Genomic DNA, 11,659 nt, shown 5'->3' with positions numbered 1-11,659 from the left:
GCAGTTCCACCATTTTTTTTCAGTTTCCTCCGTGATGGTTGCTCTTTGCAATTACCATCCGCCATTGTCATTATTTAGTAAAGAAATGACATTATGGCTATGCTAATCGGTAAGTTTAGAATTAATGGTAAAGTTTTCCAAAAAGTGACGAAAAAATATCAAGAGAGCCTTTGAGAGTTCCATGCTTCCTTGCATTCAATAGTATAATATCAAGCATATGGAATGTAAAGAAGTATGGAGCGAAATCTGGCAAGACTTCAAGTTTAAATTTCAAAAAATGGTAAGTTTTAAGAAAAAAATATTTGTTTTTAAAGGTAAAAATAACTATTTATAGCTAAAGCTTAAAAAAGAAAGTATATCAATAATATCCATCCATGATAACCATTTTTAACAGGTTATACAATTACAATCAAAGCTCTAAAAATATTTAATATCTCCTAACCAACCCACACACTTTCCCAACACACACACCCGTATGAAAAATGGAAATTTTGTTTTTGAAAAACAAAAATATGAAGAATGTAAATACTTTTTGTTGCTGAAATATTCAAGTGAGTCATTTTATAAATAGCGAATACGTAAGCACTTCCAATAGCAACAAACATTTTAGATATTTTTTGAAAAATATTTTCGTATATTTGAGAAGCACAGACACACACAAACACACACGTAAATAGCATACTAATACAATGTGTATCTGTGTTTTAGTGTAACGCGGATCACATTTCGTTTTGTATCTGTTCTGTTGTTTAAAAATAAATTATTTTGTACGCATTTTTTTGTTGTTTCGGCCGATCAGAGGTCGGCTAACTAAAAGCTTGCGACCTGGTATTATGCAAACCGAACGATTTTAGCCACCTCAGAGCCAGTTTGAATTACAGTTAAGCACCGGGTCCAGCACTAAGCTCCTCGTGCATGCGGATCCATGTGCGCCAAAGTGGATTTACCAACTTGAAATTATCGCCGAGCGTCGGGCAACTGCCGGTGGCGCCATCTGACGGTGGTGGGCGGTGGTGCTCTACTTGGTGGCTATAACTTAATGCAATTAATATGCAAAATCGTGACACCGTTGCCATACACTCTTACATACACAGATACACATGCAACGCCGGGGAAGACGATGACGACGTGCACAGCATGTGCACAACGATGCACTGAAGCGGTCTCCGGCATATGGCATTCTCATCACCATTGCCATCGTGGATCCCCCCGTTTTTGCACCATTTCCCATTTTCCCGTGTGCCCCCCTGCTCCCTCCCTCTTCTCTTGTCTTTAGAATTTTCACCCACTCTCCCCGTGCTTTCTCCGGATCGCATTAAGAGCAAAAGCGCAGTGGCGCTGGCAAAGGCAAAGTGCGCTAAATTGATGAGCGTCACGTGCGTTTTGCTCACTTTGTGCCACGCCCACAGAGCACCGTCCTGCGCCTCTGCCGCCCACTCTTGCCGGTGTCATTCGACGTGTGGGGGTGTGGCCAATGTCAGAGATGCGGTGGCTAATGATAGAAAGGTATATTTATTATAAAGCTTTTAAGGTTAAGGAAGAATCTTAAAAGTAAAAAAAACAGAAAAAATAATAATTAAAATTATAATAAATAATAAATCTATATCTTTATTAACAACTTATATTATTAATCTAATTATCTCTTATTAACTTTATCCTTAAGCCTAAAAATAAATAATATAAGCTCCTCATACTTTTCGACATCACTGACTGCAACTATATGGTGCCCTTGCATCTCATCTCAACTTATGGAGTCGGAGATGCTCTGTTTGTGTTTGTTTTTGTCTGATGCCATGCTGCTGCCTTGGCAAGTCGTAAAAGTAAACAGAGCATGTGGTGTACTCCATGGTGGAATGCCATAAAGCGCTTAATTTTTTGTTGCCCTTGGTGCACTCCATTTCGGCCAGGTGAGAAATATGGTACAGCCCCACTCCCCACCCCCACTCACAATGTTTCAACACGCAGTGGGATTAATGCTTAAGTTTCCCCCAAAAATGTATTTTAAAGCCACAGGCAGCTTTGACCCACATTGCGGGCCACTTACTGGCCTCAAGACATTAAGTATTTTGATGGCAACCGCAAAACGGCAAATTAGTTTCAATTAAATAATGTTGTTGCAATTTAGACAGGGCCACTTCGACGCCACCCCCAAATTGGCTTCCCTCTCATCCTTGGAGTGTGGTGGCAAATATGTACACACTCGGTACATGAATAACGCAAATGCTGAAAATGCCGCAAGGAGCGCAGGGATCGACATCCTTACAGTTTTCCAGCTGGTCCTCGTCGGTTTCCAGAGGTCCCAGCATGTCCACGCTATAACGATTGCCGAGCATAATGCCCATAATGTCCTCATAATTACTTCAAACACCCCCTCGGACCCGGACATGGGGCCCGGGCATCCTCTACCACCCGGGGCTCGTCCTGTCTGGACGAAGGACCCAACGTGTTGACACAGCCGGAGTCAACGTTGCTGGTCTGCAATTTGCATTTAATGTACGCATTGTTTTATTAATTTTGAGTGTTCTCATTAAAACACACACCACATTTATGAAATTAATATTTGCACGGCGAGAGCACCTGAAAAAATGGCACCTGCTGGCTCTACTAGCCGAAGTATAGTAAGTGGGTAAAAAACGCTGCCGTACAATGCATAAATTTTAATTTAATTTATTAAAAGCGTTAAGGTTGAAAGGAAAATGTATATTTTAATTTAAAGCTCGCTCCTGGCAGAGAATTGAAATGCGGGCGAGATAAATAAATATGAAGTAAATGTAAAATAAACAGAATGGAATAAAAAAAAAGGTTTTTATGTAAAAATTTAAAGAATTAATATGAGTATTTGCCTTTTGTGTTTGCAACTATCTCTGACACTTATTTTTGCATACATCAAAATTTCTATTACCGGAATCATTTATGTCCGAATTCACATGCATAAATTAATAGTTGCCTGCACATGATGAAATTTATCATGAATTTTCGAGACAAAGGGCGTGGGGGGTAAAAAATATTAAATTAATATTTATTACGCACATTTTGCTTGATTTGGTTTTGCACTTGACTGCGTTTCTGGCACTAACTAGACTCGTACATGGACACAAAACATTGTGTGCTACATCGACATCCAACACGGCCGGCTTTCATAAATATTTGGTCGAGACAAACTGCAGTGGCAGTAAGGCTTGACAACATTACATACAAATAAGTTGCACTCGCATATATTTATTTTTATTAATTTATTTACTCAATACTTGTTGGCATGATGTAGTTTCCATTTTTTTGCAGCTTTTTTTGGGAAATTTGCATTTTGTTTTGTGGTTTTGTAATTTACATAAATCAATTCGATATTATCCGCAGACCCGGTATCAGTATCACATTTCTAATTATGTTGATGGTATTTTTAGTTTATGTAATTTATGCAAATTGTTACCGGACCATTGCCATGCAAGCCTGTTGTTTGCAAGAGTCACTGATTAATTGTTTTGCGGCGAGTTAATTATTTTTTATAATCGAGAAATCGAAAAATACCAGCCGGCCAGGGGAGTTCCCCTGTTCCCCTGACGGGAACACGCATTGCGGCTGTAATTTTCTTTTGTTGTTCAAGTGGCAATTTAATTAAGCTATTTAAAAGCCCTAAATATAAGCAATTAATATTAATGCGACCGCATAAACGCTCGCAACAGTTTTACACGATTTAATTATAGATTATGGCGGGCTAATAAATTATTTAGTAGAGAGCCTTAAAGTAGGCTCTGGTTTTTTTCCATCCTTTTTTAATGATGATTATTTGAGAGTTTATTCAAAATACTTGCCCATAATTCAGTTCATTAAACGCTCAATTATTTATATTAAATATATACTTCCTGAGTTCATTGTATAATTGCGTTAAGAGGCATTCCTGACAGCCTTTCAAAGTTTAGTTAACATTACTTAATGGCATTCTAATAGGTGTTGTTGGCTTTTTTGCAAATGTCTCATAATTAAATTGAATATGCAATTTTGAGAACGGCTGGCAGGAATCTTCTTAGCCTGAAATCTAGTTTATTATGCCAATTAAAAGGACTCCAATGCTAATGCGATTTGTGCACAACAAGTCGATATTGTGCAGTGATTACGCAGCACACAGCTTCCCCTTAATTGGAATCATCTTTTAATTGCCATATTAAGCAGGTTCGATAAGTATACGCAGCGTTGTACACAACACGCTTCATCACACACACGTGTATCACTTGAACACACACCAGGACACACTAACACACATGTACAATGGAAAGCAATTATGCATGAAGACGGCATTCAGTTGAAATTGATTGCTTACCAAGCAGAGACAGTTTGGTTGCATTGGCTGCATTGAAAACCAAGTGCTGAGAAATGCTAACCCCAAGCACACCCGATGCATCTTCAAAGGCATTCAGGTGTTGAGATGTGTTTGCCCATGTGTTAGTTATATACCATACTGGTGGTGGAGGTGGTAGAGGTTGAGGCACCCAAGTGTGCGTGTACGTGTCTGTCCGCTCAATTAAGTGTCCTGGCAAATACTGCTGGCCTACACACAATTTTCATTCTGCACTTGGCAGCCGCAGCCGCTGGCTTCGTTAATTGATAAACTTGATATGATCCACTTTTCTCTACAATTGCCGAATATTTTACACCGTCTTATGCACCAATCAAACCATAATAAAGTATTCAATTAATTAAATTGAATGCTTAGAAGTCTTTATTAAAGGAAATGTATTACTAGAAACTTTTTCTTGTTGCAAAGCATGCCAAATGCACAAATGTTACTTCCCTTTTCAAATAGAAAATAAATTGAAAATGTTGAGAGCACATACTTGACCCAAAAAGAGAAATTGCATTTATTAATGCAAAATCGGAAATTTCTGCTCAACTGGCCGAAAGTTTGCTTTTGTGCTTGTGGGTGGCACATGTGTGCGATATTGGTTCAGGTTGAAGGTCCAGCAAAAAGGCAATATCCCTGAACGGCTTCAGAGCTCCATTTATTACGGTATTTATGTGGGTTCGTAAATCAACAGCACAAATGGCATGGAATTAATAAATGAGTCTACATGTTACGATTTCTGATGAAATTTCTTTTTGCTTTATTCCCATTGGGTGCATAATTATTTTAAAGGTAATAAGAAAAGGGAAATATGCCTTGGAAAAGGACAAGTTATGCCACCTGCCAGTATGATACAATGAATACCATTTCCATGGACGGAATTTTGAATTTATTTGCTGGTGTACTCGTACTTTGCGGCCCTTTCATATTTTATGTTAATTAAACTTGTTGCAATCGAGTCCATGCACTTGTGCCACGACCTATGCTGCAACTTGAAACCAATTACACGCATACGGCCCTCATACACTGACAGCACGTTATGCTGCTTAATTCCTTCAACAGCAGCTCCTGGATCCTGCCGCTTGTTACTTCGTTACTTATGTAGTTTTGACGTGAAAAGAAGGGGGGGGGGGGGGGGGGGGGAATGCTGAAAAAGCGGGAAAAGGGCGAAGGGAGCAGGACTCGAAGCATGGAGCGGTGGGCGCATTCTCCAAAGCGTGAAATAACTTCCGTTGCAAATTTCATTTTCGTTGCACACACATTTTTTATTCACATAAAATGCACAATGCAGACACACGATATACAAGTGGGCGTATGTGTACGGGTGTGTGTCAGTGGGCGTGGCAACGATAGCATTTTAGTTTGAAAGTTTGTTACCCCTTTTGGCAGTGAATGTGTTTTAATGAGCTTCAAATTATGACAGCAAATAAGCTGGTTATTATTCTATACTTTTTATTTGCTGCTTGAAAGTTTAGTTTTTAATTAAAGGTTTCGAGGGTGATTTAATTAAAGGGCTTAAAAGTTTTGTGTGTTTTGAAGGAGATATTCTAAAATACAAAATATTTTGTATTATTTAATGGAACATCAGAGAACATCAGAAAAGCCATAGTCAGCACCTATCTGTTTTTTAAATTTATTTCCAACTTTCGTATATCTTTTCTCATTCATTTTCCAACTGCCTTGAGGCATTCAGTATATATATGGCAAAGTGTTAAAATGTCGCACAACTTAAATTAAAATGACTTTGACAAGTTTTCCTTTATTTTCGTATACTTATACTGTAAAATTTTCACCTCGTTTTGCTCTACTTCCAGCCTGTTCCGCCCAAAAGGGACTTTTGTGCTTTGCCACACAAACTGCTGCAAATAATTTGAATTTAATAGTATTTTCAGTTGTGGTTGTTGATGTTTTTGCCTGAAGTTTGTAATTATTTTCTTACTCCGCTTGCCACAAGTGTGAAAATCGGGACAACTTTTTCGTGTGAAGTCATTTTCCTGGGTTTTCCATGACATTTTTGTCGTTTTTATTTGTACTTCCCATCTTTTTATTTCGCCGAAGGGAAAAGAAGTTTTTTTATGAGTTGCAAGAGCTCCCATTCCCAAAAGAAGAGGTAAGGTAAGAAGAGGTATTAAAAATGTATAGAATATAATTTACTTAAATATTCGGTCAGTGGCTTTTAGTTTTCCCAACATTTTCAGACTTTTCTTTTTTATTTGTATCAGAGTTGAGAATTGTAGTTTTGGTGCGGTTTGGGTCTTGGCTAATCCGGAGAAAGTTTCCTCTACGCTCGATTGGGTTTTCCACCACCAGGCAGGATCGGAAAAAACTGGGAAAATCACCACCATGCATGCGAGAGAGAGGAAAACCCGAAAGAGAAAAAGAGGGAGTAAGGGGCAGAAAAACAAGAAGGTGGAGGGTCTGTGAAAAAGTGCATTGATAACAACTGCTGGGCCTCAGAAACCGGTTTTTTGTTTATTTATTGTTTAATTTTTGGGGGTCGTTTGGTTGTTTTCTGGTTGCTCGAACTTTAGACTGCATTGGAGAGTCCACGAGTACACGTGCTGTATTATTTCTAGTTCTAAATAAATTAAATAAGTTTAGTAAACTAGAACCATGGCTTCATTGGACGATTTCTTTAATAAATTAAACCGAAAACATCCCACTCTACAAGACGACTTGCGTGGAATTCTGAAAAGTGCACAAAGTGACTCACCACAACGTTCCATTACTTTATCCCAAATACGTGGTAGGTACTGCCTCAGAATATTTTTTGAAAAAAAAAATTCCAAAATTTCCTTACAGCTGCTTATACTCAACGACTTGGACAGGATTTTCCCGTCAAGGGTGGAACGCGGTCTCAAATGGCTTATATGCTCACCATCCCATATATCTGTTGTTTCAGCACACAAATTGGCACAATGCGATTTTTTAGCATCGAGGCTAACCAGGAATAAGAATATGATACTAAATAATAATAAAAAACTAGCCCTAAAATAGAATTAAGAAGCATTTCAATGCGCCACTGTGGAACTCAAATAAATTTATGGAAGTAATACATATATTTTTTTAATTATTTCTGGTTTAAAGTAGCTTGGTATTTAAGTAGAGAAAAATGTTCAGCTGGAAATGGAAAAAAGCTGATGAAAAAATAAAACAAGCCCTAACAAAAACCTACCTCAATAACAAACCAGCTGACATAAGTAAAAAAGTGGAATACCTGCAGTATGTCACGTTTCATAGCTTTATACATTTTTAAAGGAAATAAAAACTGGAGCTTAAATATAAAACTTTCATTTGAATGAATAAATTTTGTTTTATTAACACAAAAAGATATATTTCTTCTTTTAAAAAGATCATTTTTTATTCAGCCAGGACAAAAACCATATACCACAACTATATGTGGTTTGAGAAATGGATTTAAACATGGAAGTAATAACTTTTAAAAATATATGCCTTAAATAATGGAAATAAAATTAAACACTAAAGCATTTGACAAAAACTGTTGATTTATTAAAACTTTGCTTATGGCAATTTAAAAAAAATATGGTTAAAAAATCGTTTACATTCCTGCCTTTCGGCGACAACTTCCAATTTCAATTTAAATTCCATTGGCATCATTTATTTTTTTGCCTTTTGCCAGTAGCCTGGCAATGGCAATTTAGGCCATGGGTGAAATCAAACGACAGCAGCCAACAGAAAATCGGAAAACCTCAAAACAAACAAATGAGCTAGTGACAGCGTGAACATACCGACTTTGTGTACATCAAATCAAATGTATTTGCTCCCGCAGCTTTGTGTCCGCAACAAAAAAAACGAAAACGGACACGCAAAAAAGTAGATCACCAAAGCCAAACAACTAACAAATAAACAAGGCCCGGACAACTACGGGTCAGTCAGCAGCAGCGCACGGAACAAACCAACGGAAAACAAATGGAATCCGAGGTTGCAGTCGGAGTTAAAAGTTGCCAGCAGGAGTTTTGTGGGAGGGCTAGAAGTTTGGAATTCGGAAGGATTGTGGGGGCAGGACTGGGATTGGGAGAGCTCCTGTGTCCTGACTGCGTCGGGTCACGCAGTCGCACAAACTGGTTTTGGGGACCCAGAGCAAAGCATAATGAAACTAAATGCTGGGGCCGAGAAAAACCCCAAAACAAATTCATTACGGAACTACACCTCAGGGGGTGATAATTCGATTCAACGAAACTTTGGTGATTATTTATTGCTTCATGCGGCGTCTCTGACTTTCTCTGTGACTCTGTGGGTGTATTTTTTTTCCGTCAGGATGGGGGTTTTCCAGGGTTTCCGGGTTTTCTGGTTTGGTAGCTATGTGGTTTCCCCCGTCCCGGCCCAGGTTCCCTTGGTGTTTTGCTGTTGGTGTCATAAAATGTTTTGTGGCCCAAAACTGGGCACTGGAACTCATTATTTTGTTCATTAACACTTTTTTTCAGCTGTTTTGGCTGCCGTTTTGTTCGGTCTGGGGTTTTACTATTTGTATTTTTGTTTTATGTTTAAATAAAATAGTAAATAAGGGAGAGTATTTTTATATCATTCTCTCAAAAAATCATTTTTTTCTGTGCCAAAGTATAAAATACATTTTAATATTCAATTCCAAGGGTATCCCTTAGTTCATCTTTCAAAATATTGCTCTCTTGTGTTCTTGATTTGAATTTCCTTGAGGACCATCAATTAATTTCTGCTATCTTAACTCAGTTTATTTATCCTGTCTGCTGCTTTTGTCCTTTTTTCTCAGTTGGCAAATTTTATTTATGCGCTTAAAAATATATATGCCATAAACCAAAAGTGATTCCAAGTTTATTTTTGCATACTGTTGTTTTTGGCTTTTAGTTTTCCATGCGCATAAACATTTTTTATGCTTCATTAGGGTTTTGTTTTCGCTTTTCCCGTCGTTTGTTGTTTTGTGTGTGTTTTTGGGTCTAAATTATCAGTCGCCAAGTTGAAATGCTGTTAACTTTTACTAGCTGCGGCTTTAATTCATCAGGAGGCTGTTTTGGCCTTTGTTCGGACGGACGAGCCGAAACATTTCACTTTGTTATGGCACTTTTCTGAGTTATAAAATGTTATCGAGGGCGCAGGTTTTTATGTCTCAGGGTCAGATAAATGTGTTTATAGCGTAATCTTTTATTTTGGCTTCTCCGGAAAACTCGCCCTCTCCCATTTAATTTGTGTGGTCTTTTATTTTTGCTACCCATCGAGTTGAATCGCAGCCAGTCGGGAATGTTTATGACACGCATACGCAGTGTGGTACGTAGTTAGAAGAGATTTGTCGAGGGATTAGACAAAACGTTGAGAGCCAGTCATTAAGCGACCCAGTCAGATCCATACATTACGCTAAGATTTAGAAACTTGAGCGCAGATAGAGGGCTAAACATTAATTAGCTCCAGTTGATGGAAGGCAAGGACATTTAGCAGGAAGCGAAATGTGGGCTTAGTGTTTGGTTCGTGGTTTTAATTTGTCGTTCTTTCCTGATTTTTATTCAACATTTTTTGTGTAAAATTCCCTTAGGGAACTCTACATTTTCCTGATATTTGACAGTGGAAAAGCAAGTATTCACAGCAAATTTAGCCAGCTGCCAATTGGTTTGAAGTGTTTATGGCTGCCCAGTTGGATTCTTTTGCTTGTTTTCACCCCGAAGCAGCATTCCACTCTAATCGCTTCTAATAACGCACAAAATTGAAAAACTTATGCGATATCATTGGGGACCCTAGCCGCACGACAAATGCAGCTGCCCGAAGGGGGGATTCCCTAGGAAGCCCCAGGAACTGGAATTCAACTGAACCGGACCCGACAACTTCTGACAACTTTAAGCACATGAGGCAAAGTAAACAGGAGTAAGAAAAAAATACTTGTAGGCAAGAGGGCGACAAAAAAGAAAACAAGATGGAAGAGAAATAGTTAGGTATATAGACTGAATGATACCTGGTAGTTCTCTATTTTAAATAAGATTCAATGGAAAATATATATGTGCAATACTAGGTCTTTTTGGTGAAATCTTAAATAATATATATAAATATATTTTTATTCCTGGCGGGATATAATACAATATACCCTGCCACAACTACCGGTTCTATAAAAAAATGAAGGATATAAGGAACAGAAGGAGAACTGTCATGATACGCCCGTAAACATGGCCAGCTGGACAGGATTGAACTTTCAGTTCAGTTCGGTTCAGTTCAGTTTGGTTTTGTTTGGTTCGTCGAGGGCGTCCTGGTATTTGCTTTGCCCTGTATGTCACTTTGGAAATTGTGCAGGCCATGCGGCGTCTGTTTGTTTTAATTTCTCTTATCGGCAGTCAGCTGCCCAGTATGCTCTCCCCCACCAAGGATCTCGACTTGCCATCTACTTTCCACTAGAGCTGCTACTGCTTGGACTCGCTCGTGCCATACAATTTTAATTGCACAATGGCAGTTTCTTTTGTTTTCTAGCTGCAATTTTTTTAAATGAATTCATGGTCTGGTCGGGTCTCTGGGTTATTCTGGCCGCTCTTTTGTTTGACGTCTCCAAATCCGTAAGGAGCTCTTGCCCGAGTGCGAGGCAGATGGTGGAGGGCTGGTAGGCAAGCTATTTAATTGAAACTTGCTTTGTGACTCCACCGGGTAAGCTAATAAAATGTTTAACTTTGATTTAGTTGAGGGATTTCTAAAATGAATGCACTTAAAGCCACTTCAGGGCTCTCACTTCAGCTATATTGTCTGTAAAGAGGCGTTGAAAAGTATCATTTTTTATGAGAGAGCTTGAGGGTTTTTATTTTTATGTTATTTATTAAACTACACAAGCATTCAAATATTAATTTTTGTTTGCTTAGCTTTTAGGAGAATATATATTCCTTTACTGGCTGATATCCAGGCACTAAACACATTAATTGACTCTCATTTTTCACTTAACCGCAATGGCACTTACTTATTTTCCAATATTTATGAATTTAATAATTGTTTCTCGTCCCCACCTCAAAGAACTAATTAATTGCCCATCGCATACCTGGCGTTCTTTTAATTGCCACTTTCAACACCTCTCGGGTCGAAAAGGAAATCAGGTTGATGGTTGGGGCTGAGAAGCCTGATTTAAATTATGAGCAATTAGGCTAGCCACAACCTGGCAAAATGCTTTTTGCAACTTAAAATGGGGCAATGGGATGGTTCTTGGGTGTGGCGTGAGCGGAGTCATGTGTCAACAGGCAGAACACGGCGGTTGCAGCACTGGATTGCGGTCACCTGCATTCGTGTGCTGGTCGGCTTAGTGGGCCTGTTTAGTGGGTGGTGCGTGTGTAATGAGGCTTAATTTGTTAAATTCCATGGCTTATAATTGGC

General features: G+C 38.6%; 2 protein-coding genes across 3 annotated transcripts; one reads left to right on the top strand and one right to left on the bottom strand.

Moving 5' to 3' along the window:
- LOC26513880 lies at positions 1-1,393 on the bottom strand. Of its 2 annotated transcripts, none has more exons than XM_014906783.2 (2): positions 1,087-1,393; positions 1-1,029 (listed from the first exon to the last, which is right to left on the bottom strand). In XM_014906783.2, exons 1-2 carry the CDS (start codon positions 1,314-1,316, stop codon positions 882-884), a joined length of 378 nt encoding a protein of 125 aa, XP_014762269.1. In that variant the 5' UTR covers positions 1,317-1,393; the 3' UTR covers positions 1-881. The 2 variants fall into 2 exon arrangements, with proteins under 2 accessions (XP_014762269.1, XP_014762270.1); XM_014906784.2 differs by having other exon boundaries at positions 492-1,029; positions 1,091-1,242.
- A 5,449-nt stretch (positions 1,394-6,842) lies between these two features.
- On the top strand, positions 6,843-7,391 carry LOC116654943. Its single transcript, XM_032451741.2, has 2 exons — positions 6,843-7,082; positions 7,139-7,391. The coding sequence occupies exons 1-2, from the start codon at positions 6,950-6,952 to the stop codon at positions 7,288-7,290; spliced, it is 285 nt and encodes a 94-aa protein (XP_032307632.1). The 5' UTR covers positions 6,843-6,949; the 3' UTR covers positions 7,291-7,391.
- Positions 7,392-11,659: the final 4,268 nt, after the last annotated feature.

This window comes from Drosophila ananassae, chromosome 3R (genome assembly GCF_017639315.1).
Source record: "Drosophila ananassae strain 14024-0371.13 chromosome 3R, ASM1763931v2, whole genome shotgun sequence".
Lineage (NCBI taxonomy): Eukaryota > Metazoa > Arthropoda > Insecta > Diptera > Drosophilidae > Drosophila > Drosophila ananassae.
The sequence above is the reverse complement of the archived record's forward strand: the minus strand, read 5'-3'. Positions and strand labels throughout refer to the sequence as shown.

Coding starts and splice junctions, on each gene's coding strand:
- LOC26513880 (XM_014906783.2), bottom strand. CDS start 1,316: ATGCGATCCGGAGAAAGCACGGGGAGAGTGGGTGAAAATTCTAAAGAC. Junction 1,030..1,086: donor TTGCATGTGTATCTGTGTAT/GTAAGAGTGTAT, acceptor ATTAAGTTATAG/CCACCAAGTAGAGCACCACC.
- LOC116654943 (XM_032451741.2), top strand. CDS start 6,950: ATGGCTTCATTGGACGATTTCTTTAATAAATTAAACCGAAAACATCCC. Junction 7,083..7,138: donor TACTTTATCCCAAATACGTG/GTAGGTACTGCC, acceptor ATTTCCTTACAG/CTGCTTATACTCAACGACTT.